A 27,106-nucleotide genomic window follows, 5' to 3' on the forward strand; every position below is an offset into this window, starting at 1 on the left:
TCTGGAGGAAAAATTTCCATTCTTCAGTGGGTTCCAAAAGTCTGACACCACATGTAAAAGCTCAAAACACTGAGATTGGTAACATAAATTAAAAATCTAAGTCTTTAAAAGTTTTATTCTAAAATGTTTACAAGATAGTTGATTCTCAGTTTTCATGAGAAACACTCAAAAGTTATTTTAGATGACTTTTAAGCAAAAAGCACTTCATAAAACTGAATTTTAAGTTTTTTTCTCAAATGGATCTGAAACAAAGATTTATGATTTGCAGAACATCACAATATCTCATTTCTTTTCCTATAATATCAAATGTGCTCTACAAACTAACTGTGTACATTTCTGCTCCTCTCCCCTTCTAACTACCCATCAGTGAAAACTGAAAGACGTCAGAGAGAGAGGCCCAGCATTTCCAAATACTCCCACAAGAGGGCGCCATCCGCCCCACCTCCTGCTCCTCCACCTCCCCCACCGAGGGTCAGAGGCAAACGCTCTCCTCTCCCCGTGCGAGGTGCTCTTGATGTTGACGGGATCCAATGTGACGACCCCGGTGGTCGGCATGGAGACAGCGGAGGTCTGGGCAGTGTGGTTGGGGATCTGAAAACCTGCAAGGGAAGAATGAGAACAGGAGTTTACCAGACCTCAGGCCAAGCAGAGCTGCCGCATGTGAAAAAACCTATCGATCCACGAGTAAGAAGAGCAAATAAACCTTCTGTTAAAGCTTCAAACAAGAAGAATAGTCAGGGCAAGAATAGTGCCACTTTTGTCTGATCGGAAAATAAACAGCTGAGCTTGGTAAAAAATAACAATAAACAGAACATTTCGCCAGAAAAGAGGATGACACTTGGCCATTTGGTGGTTTAAATTCAGTTCAGAATCTTCACCTGTAACAATTGTGTAATATTCACACGTTATTGAGTGGTGCAGGAATGACATATTTTTGTAGGCCAACCCAGAAGTTGCAGTACATTCTTTTCTGAGAGTGTAGCCATTCAAGCTTGCTTTATTATCGTCTCCGGTATGGTGGGCTGTTTTATTCTCCATTAATACAGAAATGTGACCTGAGAGGAGGTTGAGCTGTCTGGGATTATGATTTGAGAACTCTGGCCATTTTACTAATAGGCACATCAATGTCAAGTCTAGTGTGTAACGGTTCTCATAATATGTGTAATAGAGCTCAGCAAAACCAGGGTTGTGTCCGAAATAGCCCCCTATACACTCATTGACTATTCCCTACATTAGTCCACTAATATAGTCCACTTAAAGTAGTGAATGAAAACGAGCGAATGAATTCAGCCACTAGTGCCGGATTTAATGTGTTGTGAAGTTCGGACTTGCAGTATAATCTTAGCGTAAATAACTGCAATTTGTATGTGTAAGTAATAGACACACAACAAATATTTTATTGTGTAAATAAACAGGTAATAAATAAATATTGTTTTGTGTAAATAATAAATATTTTCTTTGTGTAAACAACGCATTCATCTCCAACATGGATTTTGTACAATATTTTTTATTTGTGTAAAAAAATGCATACATGTAATCTGTCAACTAAATGAAATTATTTATTATTAAATTACATCTGTATAATTCCGCAACCGCCATCTGCTTCTGATCAATTGTAGTCAGTGCCTTGCTCTTCTTCCCTTGCATTTTAATGACGGTTGAAAATAGCGCGTGCCTTAAAGTGCATTGTGGTCATGGTCTAACCGTTGAGTGTACATCAGTTGTAAACTCATTATTGCGGTGCATTATGGGATTGAACAATGTCCACTGTAATCCCGTAAAATGGTTGTCCCCTAAAATAGTGCACAATATTAGGGTATAGGGGGCTATTTCGGACACAGCCCAGGTGTCAGACTTCAGTTGTGCTATATGTGTCTCCCTCTTGATATTCCGCCCACGCTCTCCTATCCGTGGAGACCTCCGAGCTATTATCTCATTGGACAAGGTTACACTGCTTTCCATCTAAAAAATTTCCATGCTGAATCTTAATGGTTACCGTTCAACGTTGGACACGTCTCATTGACCCGAGGATGTGAAGGCATTGCTCTCTGCCAAGACATATATCAGGGATAATTAATGGTGCTAGGGGGAAAGAGAAAAGGGAATGAGACGTGCGAGAGGAAGTAATCGATACAGAAAATGCTGCAGGTCTTCTAGGGACATGTTGAATTTGTATTCGCTAAACGACAAGCTCACGTCTGCTAATGCGTTTATGATTCCTTACTCCAGCAGAGCAACAACTCTCACAACTGTCTTCAATAAATGTAATGAATTTCTGATCCCTGGTCAGTGATTTGATTCTCTGAGCGTTGCCATCATTAGCTTTGAGTGTGATGAGAAATTACTCTCATTACTAAAACTTTTGAAACTTGGAATAAATAAATAGAAATTGAAAAACTGGGCTCTTCTGAACATGAACACAGTGCCCTCAAGCAAAACCCAATGAAACCCAAGACGTCCCAGGGGTGCTAAGCATTGCATCTGTGCCATTACATTCCCTTCCAGGACTTGTTTTGGGATTTGGTGAGTCTTCTAAATGTTAATTTCTTACAAAATCAACATTATAAACTAAACGCATTTGGCGAATCTCACTCGTGGAGCAGTGTGGCAGTACCCTCCTTTGGAAAAATGCTCTCGTTTCTTTTTGGCAGGATCGAAGCAACTGGCTTCGTTCCTTCATTTTCCACCAAAAGATCAGGCTCTTCATCAACAGTAAAGTCTTCTGATCTACTCATCCACGCTGTGGTTATTCCACAGATATAGAACCTTCCCTCCCCAGCAATCTGCTGTTTGTCCTTTGGAGCGCTCCCAAAATTCTCCAGCTGGATTGGTCTTTAACCACTGGAAATCCTCTCCTGTTACGCCTCTGCCGAGGTTCCTGGACGCCTGCCAGAGGAGCTCAAGATGCTGTTTTGGCCTTACGCTGCTGCCCGTGGCCTAGTGCCCACTGCATTCAATTCTTTATCAAACCTACATCCCAGGCCAGTCATTACTGTCAGGCAGTTCTTCTCGCCCAGCTCCCTTATCTCTCCATAAAGGTTATTGCTTGTCTAAATCCAAACATTTTTCAATTTTTCGGTCTCTCCATTGGTGGAATAAGGTCCCAATATGTCAAAACAGATGATTTCTCAAATCAGCACAAAGCCAAAGGTCACCTAGTCCTGCACTCTCCCTTACATAAAGCATTATATAAAACACAATTTTTTTTTCACCTCTGTGCTCTTTTCATTTAGTCATTTTGTAAATGTATTTTTAAAATATCAAAAAGACTATTTCATGTTTGTAAACGGTCAAGATCACACTGATAGTTGTGTAGTGCTACTCTTAGTTGAGGTTATGTGGTCGAATGCAGTAGAGTTTTTTGTGTTGTTGAGTGGCATCTTGGCCTTTGAGACATACTCTATTCATGTTTAAGCATCCCATAAAAAACACAAACGAGAAGAGCCATAAAACATCCTAAAAAGGAATGTCTCAATAAGAGTTTCAGAAGAGATCTCAACAATGACTATACGTTTACATGCGCACCAATAATGCGATTTTCCAATAATAAGTAACATGTTTGCATGACATGAGATCACATCACATCTTTGCTTCCGTTTACATGAAAGATTTATTAGTCTGATTGTTTGCTATAATACAGACCACATGTTGCTCTTATGGCATCGTTTTAATATATTCGCGTGAATCGCGTCAAATGCAAGTCATCGTTATGTGGACGTATTTTATGGTTATTCGGTCCCGTGTTGAAGATATGATGGGAAATGCACCCGCAAATGTGGTGTGCGCTCAGCTGCGTTCGCGCAGTTACTGTATGAAGGTAATGAGCATTGACTGCTGACCAGCTGTGTTGACGGTAACACAGGAATTTGCGTTTAAGGTGCGTGACTGCAGCGCATGCGCACCTATCATAGCATCATAATAAATGCGATTACATATTTATATATGTGTTTACATGCCCTCATAAGCTTTTACATCATATTTCTATATTAATCACATATTTCTATATTAATCACATATTTCTATATTAATCACATATTTCTATATTAATCACGGTGCCGAATAACTATAAAGTACGTCCAAAAAAAACGTGTTTTGGATTTGATGCGTAGGCCTATATATAAAAAATAGTCAGTAACACACCGTCTGTAGGCTACCTATCTGAGATCATATGCTGTGCATTATAGCAAATAATCTGACGTATAAAACTTCCATGTAAACGAGAGCAAAGAGGTGTTAACATGTTAGGATACTGCGATTAAGTGTTTACTCGGATTATTGGAAATAATCGCATTATTAGTGTCACGAGCTCTGCAATCTAAAATGCAAACCTCAAACGTTTCTCATCTAATACTCCATATGAATGCTATCAGGTTTTCAAGTAAATTCATTCCGAATTAAATATGAAGCATCTTGCACATTTCCATTTTAGTGCAGTCGATAAAACCCCTCTCCACGGGAGATCTCTCAGGGATATGAACGGTTTTCTCCGGTGAGGTAAACTATTGTTGTGCCTTTAGGCAAGATGCTTGGTGGCATACAAAATGCTGCATTGTGCAAATGGGCCCATCTCTCACTACAGTATAACTGTATTACCCAACTACTCCCCCACTGGGATTCAACTTGCTTTATAACAACCTTGCCGAGTACATCCAGTAGAGATTTGAATGTAGCCTACTTATTTATGTGTATTTTTGCGATGATAAACTATTATTGAAACTGTGTGTGTATGTTTGCATTTCCTTTTATAAATAAATGTCTGATGGCGAGGAATGCGTGTATCTCTGGACCATGTGTTGTGAATTCAATTGGCACCTTAACGTTTGCCACTTTAACCCAACTGTAAAAACGTTGCCTTGTCTGCGTTGAGGGGGTAGGCTGATGTGTGCAAGTGTGTGTGAGAGAGAGAGAGAGAGAGAGAGAGAGAGAGTTAGTGTGCGTGTTAAAGCAGTGTAGACAGTTCTGGGGGTTATTTTGAAAGTGACCCCCCTCGCCGCCGCGGACCGCACACACACAGCTGTCGGGAACCATGACACAAGATGACGGATACAGTTGTCGTAGAGGGACAAGTCAGACTCCGAGAGGGGAAAAAGGTGCTTAAACGCAACGCAAAATACTTCTCTCTGTGTTTATCTTTTTTTACTGAACTTATTCTTTGTTTGTAATTACAATGTCATCGTTTCTTTCCATGTGCTTTCCTGCGTTTACAGTGGAAAAACAGATGGGTGATTCTACGAAAACCTTCGCCTGTAGCAGGTAAGTCCGCGGAAAGCGTTTATATGTATTAACATTTAGCCGAACAGTGTTGAGAACGGCAACGTAATATACATTTAAATAGCAGTTTCGTTGAACAAAAGTACTATGTGTGTAAAACTCCGACTCTGGGATCACGGTAGTTTTTTCCACTAAATGATATGCGTGTGGCACGGTCGATATGCGAGATATGGGAATGACACGGTGTCGCAATTCACTTAAACCCCGAGCGCTGATCCTAGAACAGCCTTTGCAGTTTCAAAGGTAAATTGAGTCGAAATAACTACGTTCGAATCCCTCTCGCGGTACTTTGATGTCACGCATGTATCCGTCTGCGCAACGTCGCAAGAACGTACAGCTCGGATTACGTGCAACATAACCTTGCATAACAGTGGTCATGTTTTGATCTCTATGGCGTCTGAAGCTGTCATTGTTTAATAGGTTGGTCTCCAGCTGCTTTCAGGGATCACAGTGTCTTTGATGTACGTGTTATGTCAGCTGTTCGCAGGCCTACCCTTTTAGAAGTCTGATGATGTGGTAGACTGCACTCTTGTACAGGTGCATGAAAACAACTTGGCGTCACCAAGTTTCGAAAACAATCAATCACATAATCTATAGTTTAATCTATACTGCTAGCATACACTATTGAAAGAGACGGATCCCGCGGCTCTGTAACTGTACCAACTGCATGTTGTCTGGACAGTTGGTTTAATGGTTGGATTTGTAGTAAACTATGATGATACAAATAGTGTTCATATGCCCAGTTTGCCACACCGTTACTATAGTAAATCTATGGTTAATTTTCCAAGGGAATGTAAATATTCATTGTATGTGACTTAAGTATAATACATAGCCAAAAACATGGTATTTCCATGAAAACTACCACTTATGAACACATTAATTGATGTTTTATATAATAGAATCTTGACTCTCTATTTCAGATTGCCTGTCCCTGTTGGTGTATAAGGAACGCGGAGAGAGGAGCAAAGGCCAGAGAGAGAGGAGTCAGGCCACGCTGAGGGATATCTGCGGACTCGAAGCTCTTCAGGGCTTTGATGGAGTGAATTATGTCCTCAGTCTGCTCTGCCTGAGCCAGTCTATCATGCTCGGCTTTGACAACAGAGTGACTCTTCTGGCCTGGGATGCTCGTATCCGCTACAGCCTTGGGGAAGGTAAGAGGAGAGTTTGTGTGTCTTGTGCGTTGTTCAGACAAATAGGGACATAATAAGATCCCAGATTTTTCATCCTCATGTCATGTCAGTCCATGTTTTTTTTCTGTGTGATAAAAGATGTTACACAGGAAGTTGTTGATGCTGTTCCATACATTAAAATATATCACAAAGCTATTATTGTATGGCTTTAGAACATGGAAAAAAGCGCTCATAGTCACATGGATTACTTTGATGGGGGGAGTCATTTTTGGAGCCCATGGATAGTATTTACTTTCATTGTATGGAATAGATTCAGCTTGGGCACTTTTAAATAAACTTTAGTTTTGTGTTTAAAAAAGGAACGAGGGAAGGAATGAAAAAAGGAAGTAAGGAAAGGAAGGATACAATAAGTAATGATGACATGAGGATGAATAAATAATGATACAACGTTTTAGGTGAACTTTTGCACAAAGTATATCAGCGGGGAATCCCGGCAAAAGCAATATAAACCGTGCCACCCCCACACAGGTCTAACGCGGGATTTAAACGTATCCATCGCTCATTTCTACAGTTTCACCATATAGCAGTCTCCCTTATGCTCGCCCACCTCTTATTAAAAATGAATTGTGATTTATGGGTACGCTTTCCCAGGCGGCTATAATTCTTTAATTCCCTGTGCTATAATTCTCCGCACTCCTTGAGTTCTGCTGCTGTCTGTCCACACTATAGAAATAGGGTAAAAGGTTTATCTTGAAAAATAAAGAATCATCTAATGGAAGCCAGTACAGGCCAGGTTAACCAAATCATGAAATAATAGGTGCCGCAGGTCTTCCACATTTAAAGTGATACTTTTATCCAAAAATGAAAATTCTCTCATTTACTCACCCTAAGATTCTTCCAAACCTGTATATATTTCTTTGTTCTGCTGAATACACAGGAAGATATCTGGGTATTTGGGTGAACTGTCCCTTTAAATGTAAATTGTATTTAACACCTTCATTGCTGATTAATGGCCATATGATGTCACCAAAATGATTCATTTTTTTAATTGACACAAACATTACATAATATTCATATTTTATAGTTACATGTACTTGATTATTTTTAGTTAGTCCGAACCTACAGTACAGTGCATAAATAGTGCAGAAGCTCTTATCTCCCATGCCATTTGAATCCTCTAATGGGTCTCGTAATCCCAGACATTCATGAAAGACACGTACAGACATTCCCATATACCCAGTCTTTTACTGTGTGCTCTTTTGTAAAGCCTTGAATAATCGCTGTATAGCGTTCAGCGGCAGAGTTAAGATTGGTGCCCTGTGATGTATGATACTCCATAAGATCACTCAGGTTTTTCTCGAACATGTGCTTGACAAAGTAACACATACTAAAAAAACACATAGGGAAGTATCTGACAGCAAATCTGATTTTGGGCTTGGTGCAGATGACTTCACATCATTTCAAGTCAACGTTTTAATTCAGTTGCAGCAGCTGAAATGAAAAACTTACTTTTTTGGACAAATACTCTAAAAAGATTTTGTTCATGTTTTTCTATTTCGAAAGTCTAACTTTTTAAAGGAGAAATGGGAAGTGGCATCTGGCAGGGAGGTGGCAAATTGCAACCAATGGCCAGAGCTATTGTTGTGCGAACGGATCTTCAAAACGCTGGAGTGTGATTCAAGGAGCCTTCAGATAGTTCCAGGAAGTGATGTTTTCTCTTCAAATGCTATAATTCTTTAATTTTTTTATTCATTAAATGGCTTTCGTCTTTAAATGGGTTAGAAGTTTACCTAAGTTGGTCTGTTTAGTCGCAGCTCTATGCGTAACTAGTTACTTTACTTCCGGGAGCTATTGAGAACCCCTGTCACATGATTCATGGAGCTTTCAGATAGTTCCAGGATGTTATATTTTCTCTTTAAATGTTATATTTCTTTAAATGGGTTAGACGTTTACCTAAGTTGGTCTATTAAGTCGCAGCTCGATGCGTTACAAGTAAAATCCGGGAACTATTAAAACTGTGAAAAAACTGTTCCATTGGAGTCAACAAAGAAGACGCAACTCTCTCTCTCAGTGGCTCTGCCAACGGCTCACTCTATCCCTCCCTTTCGAAGCACTACAGTAACTGACACAGGACAAACATGTCGTCACGTTTTCGCTTCAAGTCGGCACATTCTTTGCTTTTCCAGCATCTTCTCCATATTTGACCTCTTCTGATGTTGATATCCATCTTTTTACTCTGAAAACAATCGAGAGACACATACCATACACAACTAATACAAAAGCTGCAAACATGCATTGATGCTAAACACACTACATAATGTGCCAGGTAGATGGAAGGCTTTAAACAGGATGATCTGCAAATATGTAGATAGACATTTCTAATCCTAAAACGAAACTCAACCGGTGGAACTTGTTTCACAGTGGTTAGTCTGATGATTCTCAATGACTTTTGTGATCTCTGCTCTGATAGATCCTTGATTTTCTGTTCCCCTGTGTATTAGTTTTGCTTTAAGGCAAACTGAACAATGATAGATGGAGTTTGGTCGCGCGAGGAACTGATATCTCATTCTGCTTCGCTGCTCTTATCAATTTTCTACTAAACTGCTTTAACACACCCGGGTGTACTTTCCCACGCCGATCATGATCAATGAGTCAGTGACTACAGACTACATTTGCTCGGCCATATATGAGGATGGGAGTGTGTGTCTGAGAATTGCTAAAAGGTATCAAATGATGGATGTGTCTGTTTTCTGTCTGTGTGTATTGTGTGTGATGGTGCACAATGTAATCTAAGGCATGAAATAAAAAGCATTAGTCCCATTACGTATGCTACACACGCATACACACACACTGCTTGGAGGCAAACTGTATCATTAGTTATGCTTGTTAAGACAATATTGATTACTTGTTGTAATTATGATGAATTGAGGTAAAGCGTTTCTAATGATCTGGAGTGCATATACGTCTGTGCTGGTTATTCATGCATGTAAAGGATGTATTTAGTATTTGTAATTTTTGTCTTGTACAGTATGCCAGATTTACATTTCACTAATGTTTGTAAATGTATATAACTGATAAAAAGATCGTGAATTCTATCAAAAATGTAACATCTATTGTTGCAATTTGTTCTGGTTTAGATGTTCCTTTAATAGTGATTGTGTGGTACAAATTACAAACATATTGCATAATAGAATTTAACGATTGCACATGAAAAAAACAACAACAACACAAAGTTAAACTAAGATACGGTGATATCACATCTTCCTATTTTCACTCTTGTACAGTAAGTCTATAGATCAACTGTATCTACTGTAAGCTGACCAGAAAAAAACTTGTGTTGATAAGTTAATATACTGTAAACAATTAGTCTATTTTCATGTTGTGTTCATGTAGAAGCTCTTCTTAAACTCAATTCTTTTCAGTTCACAGGTTCAGTGTGAACATTCAGCCCGGCACCAAACTAGAAAGTGGCCCCGCCTCCCTGCATTTGTGCAACAACTTGCTTGTTATTGCCAGAGACCTCCCCCCAACTGTCATCGGCCAATGGAAACTGTCAGACTTAAGGCGTTATGGCGGCGTTCCTAGTGGATTTGTCTTTGAGGGCGGGACAAGATGTGGCTACTGTAAGTTATGGTTCTGTCTTTTGTGGAACGGCTCATTGATATTATTGGCCTATGTTGTCAGATTACTGATTTAATATAGCATGCAAATATATTTTGCATTTTTACCATAATGTTTTTTCATGGTTTAATTCAGCGCATGTTTCCACTTGTACAAATCTTTTTCACTTGGTCCTAATGACATTCTCAGCAATGAAAGTAGCACAGGGATGTCTGCCAATAGTAAATGTGAAAATGAGATCCCACCCAATGTCTCTCTTTCTCTCTCACTTTCTCACTCTCACCACACTTCCAGATTCAGTTAAACACATTATTTTTGTGCACCCACACACCGACTCGTGGTAATGTGCGATAGGGTTCGGTAAGATATGTTGCGTTAGCACCAATGAAGTCCTCCAGCTGCCTCTTTGGCACATCCTTCTGCAGCTGTTCTCTTGTTTCAGCAGCTAATGTATATCTGACTAATCTTATATGAAACTTCGTTACAACCCCAGCCGTGTTACAACACAAGAATTGCTTTTATCGTAATCGTAATCTGGCAAATGAATTGGTTGTGCCATGAAGTGTAGTATTTATTTATTCATGCAGAAATGTTTGTTTAATGTTGTTGAAGGGCAACACAGGGAACTCTGGGTGTGGGCAGGAGATGTATAAAGAAACTAGTCGAGTGGAAGACCTTGTGTGTGGGAGGGTGAGGGGTTATTAGACACCGGACTCTAAATCCGCCTCTCATTGCTGTAGCCGTATCTAGGCCCGCACGAAATCTGCACTCCACAGAAAGCTCCACAGATTTTCACATAATTGGAACTCCAGTCATTCATAAAATGTACCGGGGGTTAGTGTAGTTACATTGCCCTGAAAGGCCTTCATCATGGAACCCTGTGCCCATTTACTGCCAAGCAGTGATTCGTGGTTTACATTCTGGTAAATATGTAAAAATCCATAAAACCAGACACAAATTAATACCCAGTCTGCCAGGTTAACATTGAGAGGCATGCAGAGAGATAATGAAGTTCTCTGGAACATGTACCTCTTAGCCTCACCTCATTACATTTTGACAATCGTGAGCTCTGGATGGTCTCTGCCACACAGAGGTCGTGTCTTTCTTCCTGCCATTAGTGAATTTCAGCGGATGGCTGCTCCGAGAAAAAGTGAATTAAAATGGAAGTACGGCCACGTTGCCGTTTCCACCGAGACTGAGTGTCACAGGCCACAAGCGATGACAAACACATACTGGCAGTGCAATAAGTGAGGTTGTCGGCTGTCTCATTTGATTTTGAAGAATGAACGGGTTTAGAATGTTCAGTGGTTTGGACAGATTTTATATGTCTGTTTTTCTGTGTAATACAGAGCAATTGTGGATGGATTTATCCAGCATCAGTCAACATAAAAAAACGTAATATGATTTAGGGCGAATTTAAAATGACTGCACAAGGTGGATTTGGTTACTCTAAAGAATTTCTAACAACTAGAGATTGTGTCAAGGCTTAAACTGCGTAGAAGTGTTACAATGAAGCCGTGCATTTGTTTATGGAACTTTTGTGCTACATTGTATACTGGTCGTTTTAGCAAATAATTATTCGGTATTAAAACACAATATTTGCATACTTTGCACAGTATATGGAGGATACTCATTAAATCTTGGTTTCAAGATGTCAAACATGATTTTCTTAAAAACACTCATATGAAATTATGTTCTTTTATTTTTTAAAAACAAGGTATGACATGTTTAAGAACATTTATTTCAAAACATGCACCGACAGTTTTTTTAAAGATCTCATTATGGAAACCCTTTAAAACTGTCAATCCCATAGCATGTTTTTTTTTAAAACAGAAGTATTATTCATACTTAAAAAGACATTAATGAAGTATATTTGAATAGACAAATATACATGTAACATTTTGTTAATTAAGGAAACAAAGGTTAATGATTATGAAGAAGTCGTGTACACTGCATTACAAGAGAATATTACGCTTTTAACTAGCAAAATATAAAGTCACCTGTTAACTATTTGAAAGGTACTGGTAGATGTGTTTTTTTTTCACATAAATTTAACTTTAACGTAAATTTTAGGAGTGTGATGAGACACTTATCTCACGAGAAAGAGACAAGATTTTTAGACTTTTTTTAAAGAAATCATCGATAATGAAATATATAGGAAAAATTGTCTTTTATTCACCTTAACAAAAAATGTTGGCATTACAAAATCAACTTGTACTTTATGAAACAAATTAAACTTCTATTTTAATGAATTATATTATGCAATAATAAACAATATGTCAACACTGCTAAATGTTTTGTCACAAACTCAAACGATAGTAATTGCACAAAATGTATGCTTTGTTTTCATAACAGGTGCAGCTTTTACCAAAGAGCTGTGGTTGTTTTCTCTATATGCTTTTGAATAGTGCTCGTGTTAGCAGAGGTGGTGATCCTATCACACTCAATCCTCCTTCCTCCACTGACTGAACCCTCATAGCCTTCAGAGAAACAGTTAAAACTACATAAAACACATATACAAAAAAAACTATTTGCGAACGCCTGCTGCACGTCTACATTTAAAATAACAAATTTGCGCGCAGAAAAGACACGAAATGTGAATCGGGCTTATAATAAAATACTCAAAATACACTGAAAATATTAAACACATTTTATATGTACAAGAAGTCTTTTTAATGAGTCAAAATCTGCTAAGGGGTAATAATAGCACTGCAGTTTTTTCCACGAATTTTTACAATCGATTGTGCACTTTCATAGGTTAAAATAAAAAATCAGTCTAGAGGACTTTTATCTCTATTTAATTTACTGAAAATTTGGGCAAGGAAGGTCAATAGCTGGGCCACGTGGTAACTTATCTCGAGTATTAATAGCCCACCAGTATGTTTATGAATTATGAAACCAAGAGCTAAGCATGTTATGGTTATTTTTGAGAAGGACTGTCACTCCAATACCGCTCGCATTCCATTCAGTGACGCTTGAGGGATTTGACAGGACTATATTTATCGTCATGAAAGATGCCTAATTCTGTCCTCATCATGTCGAACAAAGAAAGGCGGTCATAATCTGACTGCTGATGAGTCACTTCTAAGTCTTGACGCAATTCATGTCTTTGTTATCCCAGTTTTCCCATTGTAGTTGAAATCTCAAGGCTCTTGGATAGCTCGTGTTTTGCAGCGTGCTCGGCAGCGCTTATTTTAGTCTGAAAGGGGCGAAAGGCTTTCTAGATAATGTAAGCTATTGACATATGCATGGAGGAGGTGTGGGCACCAGAGCAGGATTTGTCTTTCTTCTGGAACATTAATGTTTATAAATATACATTATGCTCAATTTTAAAGTTCAAGAACAAACTCGTTATAACTTTTATTATTGCTTTTGCCTATTCAAAGAGTGTGGGCAGATGTTACATAAGATGTGATAAGAACTGAGTTTACATATAAAATGAAATGCATACTGCATCACTTTGGAAGAAACCGGATTTGAAGTGCTGATGTATTGATTGCTTTTTAGTTGAAACGGGAATATGAATAATGATATGGGATTTGATAATGCAAAATGAAATCCACAGTAATCCAAGTTAAAAGGAACACATTTTTGGTTTGATGGAGGGTTACATACGCTATACTCATGGGGCTGCATAAGACAAAAAATGGCATTTAATCAACCAGAAATGCAACTGAAAGTAAAGAAAGAAATGAAGACTCCTTCATTTATCTTTTAACAGTGACAATGCTCACCACAGAGAAATGACTCGATGTTCCCTCATTTGCGATCATCTTGCGACTGTGATCATTACCGAACAGCTCTTCTATTCAATGCCATAGACAATTAATATCAATACGATTGCGAAGCGGTACATCGTGTCTTCTGAGGAAAACTGACATTAAGAAATAATTTCTCTCAATTGCTTTTCTCTACAGGGGCTGGTGTTTTCTTCCTCGCCTGTGCAGAAGGCGAACAGATCAGTTTTTTGTTCGACTGCATCGTTCAGGGCATATCGCCAAGCAGGGGGCCGTTTGGACTGCGTCCAGTCCTGCCAGGTGAGTTTGTTTATACGGAGGTGTGTGATTTTAGTGCAAAGCTCAGATATTTTAAAGTTGCCGTGTCCTTACCGTTGGCTTGATGTGGCGTGGGCTGTCAGCTGTGTGTGTGCGTTCTGAATTATGGACTGCTGACATGTGTGACCTGCAAGTTTTCTGTAAACATAAGCATCCTTATGAACAATTTGTGTCCTTTTTGTACTACTGGATATAAATAAATATTTAAAGTGCGCATGTGTGTGTAAGTTTTATGTGCGATTGGTACATAGTGTGCCGTTCCTCTCTCTCGTTTTAATAAATCACATTGACTGAGTCAGAGTTCAGATCAGTTTATAATAACACGCATGCACGCACACACACACACTGTAGTTATAATTACATATTTGTATTGAATAAGCATTAACAGAGTTAGTGGTATTGTTGTGCAATAGTCGAAAATATTCATAGTTGCACAAGTGTAATAACCTTTAATGGGTCTTACTATCCTTTTTTAAATCTGGCTACTCAATGGCTCCATCTTGACGGGGGGATAATATCATCACTAACACTAACTCATCTACGTGGTCCGTATCATTTAAAAGGAACCTAATATCATTTAGCTAATACTGAATTATTGTCCTCATATCGATGCAATGTTCACATTTAGTTTATTGATTTGTCCCAGACTCCTCCATAGATTTACCACATAAGCATAATAGTATATTAAACCGAAATGAGTTTGACATATAGCTTTATTGATCAAACTACTGTGAGCCATACTGGCACACAGACAATCGTTTTATTGAGTTGGTGAGGCAGCAGTATCGAACTAAAATGATAAAGTCTACCTGAAAGGTTACAGTATGACAATGGGTGTGTGAAAGGAAACCTGTGGAGCTGTGCGGTCGATAACATGACAAAAGAATATAGAGGATTGAATATAAAGTGGCTTGAAACTTTTGCTTCTGTTAATGTCAGTAGTTCTTGTATTTGTATGTGTACAGTATATGTTGTTAATAATGTTTGTCGGATTAGGATTAATAGGGTAGTTTAGCAGTCAAGAGCTCGGCAGGGTATTGAGAGCTTGTGATTTAGAACCCCACAAGGGATCATCTATGTGCTTCCACTAATGTTCCCAAGACATTTTCCCCAAGTTTATACTAGGCTTTATAGAAGGCCATTTGCCTTTTTATAAGTATACTGTGGGGCTTTGAATAAAAGTACCACTCAATTGCATAGACCCATTTACACAATCAGTATATGGCATTACGTGCGTTGTCGAATCATTTTTAAAGGTAGTTTTCGCCTCATTCATTTCTTTGATGTCGTGCCGCCAGAACATGATTTTCCTAATCTGCTAAAGACATTTTAATTTTCCTGTTGAGTAACTATACAGATAACAGATTCATTAACAACCCAGCTGTTGTATGTTTTTACTGATAAAAGCAGTCTTTTCACAATGCATTCTCCAAATTTTTGCGATTGCTAAATAAATATATGTACAGGCCAAAAGTGATGTTCAGAATGCGTATTTGTTTGATATTTGCCTTCAATACTCCCTCTTGTTTGATTGTTTATTTGTTTTAAAAAGGCAAACTATAGTGTATCAGGGAATATATAAAAAGAAAAAAACATTTATTTATTAAAATTGTGTTTACATAATATATCTCTGTGTTCTTTGCATATTCATTTCGTATTTATAAATACATACGCATACATGCCTAGAGACTGTTTCAGCGGCGACAACATAAACAAGTGCTACGTGACCCAAATGTAATTTCCGGTTGACTTCAGCAAAGAATCAATAACTGTTGAGTAGTTTTAATTGAATTTAATACAAATAATATACAATAGAATGTTGATATAGAATAATATTAATGTTTAATTAATATAAGATAAATTGTTGTATTATAACCAAACGCAGGAAGGCGGACGCATTCCAACGAAACCATCTATAAGAGAAATATACAAATAAATATAATTGCAAATATGGGTATTTAGTAATAACAATTTAATATTTCCTATATATATACATGTTTGTGTATGTTTATGTGTTTAGAAATACAAAATAAACAAGCACTGAATACAGACATACTTTTAATCTGGATGCGATTAATTGTTTGACAGCCCCACAAAACATACATTTACTACAACTTTATAAGTTATTCATATTTAATCTCTCGTGGTAATATTTTGCAGTCATTCTCCAGGGACTTGACTCAATAAGCTTTGTGCATGTGCGTTGCCGAGCCTCCTTAAATTCTTCAGAGCTGAGCTTCAATTTACACTTCATGCACAACTACTCACCATGCATACAAAATGTTTAATACATCTTGAGTAATATATTTAAATTAAAGGTTCTAGACAGCACTTTTGTCCACGGCTATACAGTATGTCAGAAGCTGGAATATGTTGACTTCAATGCTTACTGTATGAAAACAGTATTCCTTATGTCAGTAAATAAAGTTCTCCACTGTCTTCCATCATACAAGATGTCAGGGCAATTTTTCTAGCTGTCAGTACGTGTCTGTTATTAAGAACACTGTATTTTAACCTTTGACATTAAATGAAGGTTGAATTAGAGTTCAGATTGCCAATGACAAACACGGTCAACGTTACAATTTAAGGGACCCTGAGTATGAGTACAGAGCATTGGCATGTTACGTTTCTTTGTAAATATCTTTCTGTCCTTTATGCGTTAGATTAAGTGTCTTGAAATATAAAGGACACTTACATCAGGTAGATCAATTGCACGAAAGCTAATTTTCTCCCGGCCGTTTATCTTCCCACGCTCAGCACTGTTTTTCAAATGACCAAGAACAAGGATGTCAGCGGCTTTTTGAGATTTAGCTCATAACGTAATTTTTGTTATATGACTTTCTGGCAAGCAGATTTTCAGTCTATTGTAGCCTGTATGATTGCGTGTATTGATGTCTAGCATGAAATGCAATTCCTATGCTAATAAGGTGTTTTAATATACCAGAGAAGTCAATGACTCTAAATTCCTCCATATAGATTATTCTGTGCTCTGTTCTGCTGTTTGTTCCCTTTCTGTCTTTTCCATATGAGTTATCTCATAGCTGATCTATTGATAGATTTAAGCACTCGTGGTTTATTTTATTATGAGAACGCGCGATTACCATCATGGTCAAAGAAAAGCTATCATTGGTCACCAAGTGTGTGTGTGAAGACAATATATTGCCATTATATTTGCAATGACACTTTTGGTGATATGAAATTAAGAAACGGACAATCAACTCGTGGTATAATATCGTTTAAAGGTCCATTGTGTAATCTTTTGGAGGACCTATTGACAGAAATGGAAAAATTATATAGATAACTGTCTTAAGGGGTGTATAAAGACCTTACATAATGAAGCGATATGCTTTTATTACCTTAGAATGAGCTATTTCTATCTACATACAAAGCGTGTCCCCCAACATGGAATTCACCATGTTGTTTCTACAGTAGCCCAAAACGGACAAACTGCTCTACAGATAACTTTTTGTAAATGCGTTATCTCCTTCGGCAAAGGTGCTTCGAAAGGGAGTGTTGGAGTGAGTCATTGGTTGTAATTTGCAACCTGACTGCTAGATGCCGCTAAAATCTCCACGTTCCTCCTCTAAAATAAGTTAAAGCAATTAAAGATATTTATACAAATAGAACGCAAGATAAAATCAAGGTATTCATTTTTATGACGAATACACATTTACTTCTATTTACATCTATTTAATATTTATTAGTATTACTTGTTATTTATTACTACTATGTTGCATTTTATGGACACTATTACAATGAAATTCTTACACTAGAGTTTATGCAAAAACATACTTATGTTTTTTATGGTATAAAAATGTACAAGGCACACAATTATACATAATATACAGCACGTACAGAGCATCAGTAAATAATTACATTTTCATCTTTTAAGTGTACGTATTTAAATATTTCAGTTTCTTTAAGTATTTAGAGCTCCTGTATCCCCAATAAATTGTGTGTGTTTCGGCAAATCAAGCTTATTCTGATTCTGTACCCTTGTGCAACGGTGCTTATGTGAGAAATGATTGCCATGGGGATGCAACCGTAATGTGCCTTTAGAGACTAATAAATGTGGCCAGTGGCTCCTGTGATTTTCCCCGTGGAGACTAATACAACAGTAATGGATTATACATGAATTATTCCCAGAGACAAATGAGCGCTGTCAGGTGCATGTTTGTATTTTGTTTGTGTGTTTACGAAATATATGTTCTTATATGTGTTTGAGTAATAAATGTTCACTGTATTGGCCCTTATTATAAATGAATGAGATTCTTTTTCCATAGACCCCAGTGCTAACCCATCGTCTACAGAAGACAGGATTAGCCAGGAGGCCAGTGAACTAGAGAAACGACTCAGTATGCTGTCTATATGTAGCCAACACAGCAGTGCAGGTAATACCAATATGAAAATATGATTCTATTTAAAAGAAACAACACACTCGATATTCCTGGAGTTACAGATTGCACCTTTAAAATGCTTCACCTATCAATCATATGACAATCCCGCCTCTCTTTCACAACCGCTCAGCCTCCAGCAGCAGTTACGGTGCCTCCTTGGCAGGAGACGATAGAAGTATCTCCAGCTCCTCCTCTGAGACCAGCCATTCTGATAACAGCCTGGGCAGTCGTCTGGCAATATGGTCCGAGCCGGTCAGACATCCCACCCCTATCGAACCTTCATCATCATCATTAGGGGCCACTGGACCCAAAATCACAGCCTGTTCTGTCAGCACGTCCAGCGACGAGCGTCTGTACGGAGCGGTCATGGGAGGACACCGACCCCCATCCAAGCCACCTCAACCTAGAGGCCTTCAAGAGGCGGGACGCCAGAACTCAACCGACAGCGGTATCGCCACAGGGAGCCACTCGTCCTATTCTGGAAGCTTCTCTTCTTATACTGGTAGCATGGATAATGGGCAAGGAGAGACTGATGAGTTTGGATCCTTAATAAGTCTTCCTCCAAGCACAGTTTTGAACTCAAACACTATAGTACGGACCATTACCCTCATACCCGAGCACATGTCATGTGTGTGTCCGCACAGAGACCCTGGGTACCAGGTACCAAATCAAGCTCTGCAGCATTACGATGTCCCACGTCGGCTTGTGCAACAACAACACTCCTCCGATCAGGAGCCGTGTTCGACTGCAGTCCCGGAATGGAGGCCTGAAAGCGGAGCTCTGGGACTAGAGGACATCTCTGCAGACGCCTCTCATAAACAGACTGTCCCAGTGCGATTTAACTGGTGTAGTGAAGGAGCAGCGCCCCCTGAAGGCTCAACCGGGTCAGAATTACAGCCCGCCATCTGTCCTGACTGTGGGGGAGGCAAGGTAACAAGATTTGTTTTCCTGTTGCTATTATTTCTCTTTTTTCGTGAACAATTGTAGGCTGATTATAATCAGCCCAATACCGTCCATATGCTAGGAGGACTAGGTGAACTTGGATATGTAGTTTAGAAATAACATCACAGATAAACACTCACAGAGAGTTTGATATTTCTTTTGTCGAACAATTTTTACAGACTGTATCCTAGATCTAGATCTTCACCGCCGTATCAGAATCGCTTAAGGACAATAACACACATCAGAGTTTTGCCTTACAGGTCAGGGATGTGTTGACTGAGCCTCCGTCTTTCATTATTCTCTAATCTCAGAATTCAGCGTTCCAGCACAAATCTGCAGACTGTTCCGGAGGTCTGTTTTTTTGGAGCACGCTCAGTCGCGTTGATGCATCAGTGGGGATTCAGAACTTGTTTGCAGAGTGAATTGAAATGCTTTTTCATCTCACCACAAGCTTTGGGATCTGGGAACGCAGTAGTACGCAGAACCAAAAACAGATTATTATTTGTTTTTACCGAACAACAAACAAAACGTTTTCCCCGTTCAGCACAATCGATATTTCAATGAGAAAAACATTTTACATTCTAGGCTGCTATTTGTAGCTTCTGCATTCATTTTAGATTGACTTGAACAGGATAAAAGCAAAACTAATTTGGTTAGTGTAATTAAATGTAGGTTTTTCAATTGTGACAACACTGCTTGATGACACTTGTCGTGAACGTGGCTTATTAAATGAATGCCATTGCTTTTAGTATCAATATTGGATAAAAGCGTCTGCTAAATGACTAAATGCAAATTTCATTTAAAATACAAATAATAATCAAGAAATGTTTCAGTGAAATATATTTATTTGAATTGGTTTGTAGCTGCCACAAGTTTTCAGGGTATTTTCGAGGCAAGGCAAGTTTATCTATATAGCTTTATATATAGTATATATTGATACACAAGGTGATTTACTGAAGCAATAAGCCCCAAGAAGCAGTGGGTTGCAGTGCTTTTTATAACTGCTAAGGGTGTTGTGGCACGCCTAAAATCGGTTTTAAAATGCCCTTGTAAGTTAATTTATTGCTTCGCGGGGCTTATTGCTTTTATAAAACGATAATTGCATATGTGTAGCAAGGTTTTATAAAATAAAGACAATACAGCTATGTATTTAAACTATGTAAGCAGTTATAAATCCGGGTATTTTATCAGAATCAAGGACCAGGACTGACCATTTTATAAATAGAAATTATTCACAAAGGAAGGATACATAATGCATAGATCTTTAAAAAAGTAATGATTTAAAAAAGATAATTTTTTTATTATAAGCGGTTTTACACTGTGTTTTTACAATTGAGCATTGTGGCAAACACAATCTTACTACCTATGTTACGAGGCGGCTAATTCGTACGAATTACTACGATCTTCATAAATATTTTCATTTTACCTCCACACATACCTATAAAAAGTACATTTTAAAATCAGAAAAGCTGATGTATGACGATCGTTTGTGTTTGAGTTATTGTTTGACTTATTGAGTTATTTAAATATATGTTATATTCATAGCTCTATTAAAAATGCAAATCACATTTTATTTAATATGAACATTTAGCAACATTAATTATTGTCTGTATTGTCTGTGGGATTACTCCACTGTAACTTCAACAGCTGCACTGCAACTTTAATAGCCAATGTCAATAATTTATGCATACCTAAGTCACTTGCACTATTTTAGTCTAAATTATTATCTGTTCATATCCACCTGTACATTAATGTTCATAGTATATAGCCATCTGTATATATTGTTCATAGTATATATATATTCTCTCATATTGTATTCTGTATTTATTCTAACTGTATATCCTGCACTTGCTAACTGCACTTCTGGTTAGACCTAAACTACATTTCGTTACACTGTACTTGTATATGTGTAATGACAATAAAGTTGAATCTAATCATCTAATCTAATCTAATTGTAAACAGAATGCCACAAATACTCTATGGCCTGATATTCTATACATTTGAGGTATATATAGTGCAAGTATTAAGTAACTGTTAAAATCAAAAACCTTCCTCGACTTTAAACTACTCCATCAATTTAAAGCAAAGAAATACCTTCCAAATCTGCTTCCTGTAGGTGGTGGAGAGGAGCAGGTGTGCGATGAGAGGCAGTTCTGAACACCTGAAACCTTTTCATGAAACTGACGGTGAGATTTGTACAGTAAATTGATTTTGAAATGTTAATGACCTCTGAAGACATGTTTCTGTAGGTCAGGATCACGGGTCTGTTTTTTGTCAAATCAACAGGAAGTGCATCAGTATTGCTACCCTCTCTTAAAAGCGTTTTGACAGGACCTCCGCGCCTGTGCTGTTTCAAAAAGTGTTTTGATCTTTCACTCAACAGGGATTTCACAGTTATTCAGAAAATGAGACATTGAGATATTCTGTCTGGATACGTCAGTCTGTGTTTAATATCCTAAGCATGATTGGTTTCAGCTGATAACGTTAACGATTTCCTATTTTGGGGCATAAATCACAATCTTTGATCAACTCAATCGACTGCGCAGTGTTGACAATGTAAATTGTAAATGGCATACTGATTCATGCATGGGGTTTTGTCCTACTCAGCAGATCCTAAAGGCAATTATGAGCAAATGGCATATATGACTGATGCATGCAGGTGGCCACAGTTCAGAGCAGGAGAGTATGGTAATTGAGATGCTGCTACTTATATTACCATCACATGACAGCATTTCATCCATTCGATTGCGTTGGTTTCTGTGTTTTATTCATGTTTGTGCCGTCTTACAGGAAGTATGCGGGGACTGACGGTTACTGACAGACTTCAAGGGGATTCTGCTAACTATGTGAATATACCAGTCAGCCCTACATCTAAACGACAGCTTCACTATATAGAGTTGGATCTGCAGGATCGCCAGGAGTCAAGCCACACTGTGAGAGGTGCACTGGGTTCTTTTTATATACACACCACAATCCGTTCTGATCATAAAGGAATAGTTGACAGAAATATTAAAGTTCTCTCATCATTTATTCATCCTGATGACATCCCAGTCTCCCAACTAGTCACTTCTTATTTTTATGATAGATGCACTGTATGTTCTTATTGGAGCTTTAACACATGAGTCCCATACATGAAGAAAACAACTACATTTTACTATTTAGATTTGTTTGTGTTTAACTTAATAAAAGTTACTAAAGAGGGAATGTTCATTTTTGGCTGAACTGTTCCTTTGATAGCATATGAAATACAGGGCATACGTTTTGGAGCTAGACTGTATCAACTGTTGTTTCAAGAAAAGTATTTAGATTCCTGTCTTCAAGCTCTCTTGTGTTCGACTGGAAAAACCATCCATGAACATTTGGAACAACAGAGTGTAAATAATGCAGAACTATTATTTTTAAAATGAAAAGCTGCAGGCTATAGCACAAGCCAACCAATACACCATGGCTCAAACAATGTCTCGTTTCTGAATAAACACCTACACAATATAATATATTCGGCAACTGTAATTTGTCTTTCTGAGCATGAAAAATAACTATTGTGGATATTTCATTAAATGAGCACATAAAATAAGCCTTTTAAAAAGTTTTTTTAAATCCATTGTTTTTTTGTTTTTATCCAGCATCCAACTCTAGCACAAAATATGCACACATTGACATCACTGCTACAGAGACGGTACAGAGGGTGGGAGCCCAGCATGCACAGGGCCGAGAGCAGAGACTACAGGAACTAGAACAGAAAAGAAGAGGAACTCTCCCCTGAACAAACATACAGTCCAGTGGGGTTCATGACACAGTATTTTGTGTACAATGTCAGCCCATCATATACTCAAATCTGTGGACAAATACAAGTTCAACTTGTCACAAGTTTTTATGCAGGTATTATCATTTATAAAGAACATCCACGATAGAAGCATTTTAATAGTAGCCTCAGACTTTTGGACCCCTCTGTACATTTATGCAAAGTCACCCTTTACATTTTATTTACATTTAATAATTACACATGTTCTATGTTAAACAATGATTGTAATGAATTTATTTCTATATTATATACTATGTGTCTTTTTGTGGATGAATGTGTTAATTTCCCCGATATTTATAATAGAATTACAAAGATTTTACTAAATACCTAACTTGTTGACAACTGTAAATATATATTTCCTTCTGTGACCAATTTTTCTCTGTACATTTAAATATTTCATAAGAAACCTGTATTTTTTCAGATATTATTTTCTGACATTTCTTTATGGAGTATAACCGTAAGAATAAACTTATCATCTATAATGCCAGAGCTCATTGTTGCCTGTCCATGACTTTGTCACTCCGATACCTCAACATTGTGTATTATTACTGTTTTAAACCATTTAGAAGACAAACATATTTATCATCATTTCATTTATTATCAAACACAATTAAAGGCATTAAAAAACGATATAAATCTTTCAGCTTAGTTACAACAGTACCATAGATTAGTATGTGATTTGTATACAGTAGAATTTTGGTGACAACGTTTTTTAACAGCACATTAACAGTGAAGATGGTGATTTATGTCCCGACCACATTTTAAGACAACACTTGCGCAGTCATGATGCGATTCATTCAGTATAACGGATAACTCAAGGTCTCCCAACTTCTTCACATTCTTATTCCCTATTCCAGCCCCCGAAGCACATCTCTTTCGCTTTGCTTCGAAACATAATTGTAATGTACTGCTTAACAGTAAACGCAAGAAAATCAGTTTGTGTGCAATTTCAGCTTTTGACTATCTGCAGACCTAAAACAATCAATAAATGACAAAAAGATCAGTACCAAAATGACCAAATCTTCTAATTGAATTCGTTGAATTAATGTACATCAAGGTCCAATCTGTCCTAGCCCCATTCAATGTGTTGAATAACATTAGTTTATAAACAAAGGGTAACAGTATTATGTGACCTGTGAATAATTATAGCCAGCTATAGTCGCTATTGGTGAAGAAAACAGCATTCAGAGTTCGTTGTGTTGTAATCCATTTCTGGAAATCTTATTTGTAATGTCCTGCAAGTGTTTCTTCATCTAAAAACGAAATTATGACTATTAGTATAAATCTTAAAACTCATCAAAATCATATGTCTTATAAAAATGCTAGTCTTGTTATTTACCTTGTATCCCATTTCTCGTGCCTTCTCAGCAAGAGTGTGGTATTTCTCTTTGGATCTTACGATGTGATCCTTGTCTCCCAGGGCCTCCACATGCTTCAGTTTCTGATGAGACATCTCCAGCTGCTCCTGATAATGCTGGTGCTTTTCCACCTTTGTTTCAAAGTGTCTGAGTTCCTCCTATACGTCATTTATTCAGAAATGTTAGCACATACACTGTAAAACCGAGCTGAACTGATATATTCGGTTGTTTATTAGCTGCGTGAGATGACTTTCAGGCTTACTTTAAGAGAGTCAAGCTCATTCTCGCTAAGATTGGATCTTTTTGCCATCTCCCAAAGCTCTGTGACTCGTGGCTCTCTGAATTCTGCCGTAAACACAGTCATGAAAGAAAAGGAGGAATTATATCAATCGTGCATTTTATCAAACCCTCATCAGTAAGACAATTAATTTATGAGACAAAGGTTCTTTGTTTGCAAAGGTGCGCACCGGTGTCATCACTGTATCCCTCATGGGTAATTTTGCGGAGTCGTTCAAAGCCCTGGTTAAGGTCTCGCATTCTCTGCTTCAGATCTGAATGTTTTTGATGGAGCACATGTTCCTTCACTTCACCCTCCAGGGGACTTATTTCATTTTTATGGATCTCTGAAAAACATTGCAATTGATTCATTCTCTTGTGAATTTCAAAGGGGAAGAGTGTGAGAATCTGCAAAACAGATTACAATTTTTGCAAATGTTTACCATTAATAAGTACTGATAAAGATATAACCATCAAACATTTCAAACCAAAGCACTAAACCTTACCTTCAGTTCGACTCACAGTATCCATGACGATGTTGTACTCACTGATCTTGTCCTTGTGGTGTTGGAATTCTCTCAGAAGACTTTGCAGTTCCTCATCAGAGAACTTTCCAGAAGTTTTGGCCTGAGGGTCAAAAGATCACGCAGAACTGATAGGTTAGCAAAAGATGAAAGCGTTGCCATATAAACCAGTAAATAAGTATGTGAATCACAATACACACATTATTTCCTCTGCTCATGTGTAATTTACCTTGTTCCACAGCTTGTCTAGTCTTGGGTCATCAAATGTATCTCCTTCTTTAACATCATGATCTTTTAACCTGTTGCTGTCCAACGTCCGGGTGTCTTTTTTTCCGTCCATTCCGTACTTTGCTAGAATAACTGCGCAAGCAGGCACATGGAGTTAATATATATTATAGTCTTTTAATGACCACTTTGGTAATCTTTATTCTTACAAATGTTTAACCCGTAAAGGGATAGTAAAACTAAAATGGAAAATTCTTCAATCAGTTACTCACTATCGAGTCATTCCAAACCTGTGACTTTCTTTAGCAGAACAGAAGATATTTTAAAGAACATTGGTGACCAAACAACATTAACACCCATTGTCTTCATTATATGGACACAAAACCACTGAGCCCTTCCAATATCTTCTTTTGTATTTCATAAAGGTTTTGAGCAACATGGGGGTGAATAAATGGCATTGCGTTAGGCCACAACGCAAGGTTGTGGGTTCGATCCCAGGGGATTGCAGACACCTATGTATAAATGTACAGGATAATACAATGTAAGTCGCTTTGGATAAAAGCGTCTGCCAAATGCCTAAATGTAAATGTAAATATTGTGGATGTTATAACAACATTCAGACCCGTTTATTTTCACTCTTGTTATTTCTATAAATTTATTTTAGCAGTTGAATGCCATTTTCTAAACAAACATCCTTACATTTGTCTTAGACTCAACCAAAAGAAAAGTCCAATCTTACTACTGAAGTTGCGCCTGAGCTTGGCTTCTCTCTCTCCATCCTCATCCAGCCCTTCTGCCTTCAGTTTCTTCCACTGAAGTTCATCTTTTTCCTGAATCTTCAAGTCGCTGTGCAGTTCTGACAGGCGCACCGGTGCAAGCTGCATCTAAATCAAAACAAGTGAAGGGCAGACACCGTGTTAGAATATTTTATCACCGCGTACAAAGCAACATGGCTCACAAAACATTAATTCATTTGACATATAACTTACCCTTACAGCCTTTTCCCAAACTTGGTTCATTTTAGCAATCCTAAATTCCATTTGATCGTCGCCTTTATCAAACGCCTTTTGTTCGTTAAGTTCTTTTGAGTACTTCCCTGCCTTTGCCCCGACAACGAAGAGACAAAACAACAGTGTAAAGTGCATTTTGATTTTGATATACCAGATCCGAATAAAAGACAGAAGATGTACGATGTCTCCTAGAGCATCAGCAGTTGTTTTCAGGAAGCGCTTGGAGAATCATATGACGTTCACATGCCCGTACTCCAAATGCGCAATGCCTCATGGTTCTTGTAGTTTTAAATTTCAAGGTCGCTCGTGCTTTGGAACGAGCGAGTCTACGATAGAATACTTCAAGCCCCATAAAACGCTGCTACGTCGTTACCTAGTAACTAGGCGCTTTGAGCAAATGAGATCAATCCACGCAGCGAGACTAAGAGAAGCGCCCTCGAAGGGATATAATGGCAAATCCCCCCTAGATTAAATGATGAACCACTTTAAATAATA

General features: G+C 37.9%; 2 protein-coding genes across 6 annotated transcripts; one reads left to right on the forward strand and one right to left on the reverse strand.

Annotated features, from left to right (window-relative positions):
• Positions 1-4,864: 4,864 nt before the first annotated feature.
• Positions 4,865-23,706, forward strand: dok7b (docking protein 7b). 5 transcript variants are annotated; one of them, XM_079463161.1, is made up of 11 exons: positions 4,865-5,090; positions 5,208-5,253; positions 6,192-6,422; positions 9,824-10,024; positions 13,940-14,059; positions 18,361-18,468; positions 18,605-19,404; positions 21,533-21,602; positions 22,024-22,104; positions 22,207-22,356; positions 23,040-23,706. In XM_079463161.1, exons 1-11 carry the CDS (start codon positions 5,037-5,039, stop codon positions 23,177-23,179), a joined length of 2,001 nt encoding a protein of 666 aa, XP_079319287.1. In that variant the 5' UTR covers positions 4,865-5,036; the 3' UTR covers positions 23,180-23,706. The 5 variants fall into 5 exon arrangements, with proteins under 5 accessions (XP_079319287.1, XP_079319288.1, XP_079319289.1 ...); XM_079463162.1 differs by having other exon boundaries at positions 4,893-5,090; positions 22,027-22,104; XM_079463163.1 differs by having other exon boundaries at positions 4,893-5,090; positions 22,207-22,349; positions 23,040-23,704.
• Positions 23,632-26,864, reverse strand: lrpap1 (low density lipoprotein receptor-related protein associated protein 1). Its single transcript, XM_079463166.1, has 8 exons — positions 26,591-26,864; positions 26,341-26,485; positions 25,606-25,736; positions 25,359-25,479; positions 25,044-25,199; positions 24,839-24,921; positions 24,558-24,734; positions 23,632-24,471 (listed from the first exon to the last, which is right to left on the reverse strand). The coding sequence occupies exons 1-8, from the start codon at positions 26,744-26,746 to the stop codon at positions 24,403-24,405; spliced, it is 1,038 nt and encodes a 345-aa protein (XP_079319292.1). The 5' UTR covers positions 26,747-26,864; the 3' UTR covers positions 23,632-24,402.
• Positions 26,865-27,106: the final 242 nt, after the last annotated feature.

Source organism: Barbatula barbatula (assembly GCF_947034865.1).
Source record: "Barbatula barbatula genome assembly, chromosome: 8".
Taxonomy (NCBI): domain Eukaryota; kingdom Metazoa; phylum Chordata; class Actinopteri; order Cypriniformes; family Nemacheilidae; genus Barbatula; species Barbatula barbatula.

Excerpts from the sequence above, each read along its gene's own strand:
- dok7b (XM_079463161.1), top strand. The coding sequence starts at position 5,037 with ATGACGGATACAGTTGTCGTAGAGGGACAAGTCAGACTCCGAGAGGGG. Across the intron at positions 5,254-6,191 it reads AAAACCTTCGCCTGTAGCAG|ATTGCCTGTCCCTGTTGGTG; the intron begins GTAAGTCCGCGG and ends TCTCTATTTCAG. Across the intron at positions 21,603-22,023 it reads ACCTTTTCATGAAACTGACG|CAGATCCTAAAGGCAATTAT; the intron begins GTGAGATTTGTA and ends TGTCCTACTCAG.
- lrpap1 (XM_079463166.1), bottom strand. The coding sequence starts at position 26,746 with ATGCACTTTACACTGTTGTTTTGTCTCTTCGTTGTCGGGGCAAAGGCA. Across the intron at positions 26,486-26,590 it reads TTTGGGAAAAGGCTGTAAGG|ATGCAGCTTGCACCGGTGCG; the intron begins GTAAGTTATATG and ends GTTTTGATTTAG. Across the intron at positions 24,472-24,557 it reads CACGAGAAATGGGATACAAG|ATGAAGAAACACTTGCAGGA; the intron begins GTAAATAACAAG and ends TTTCGTTTTTAG.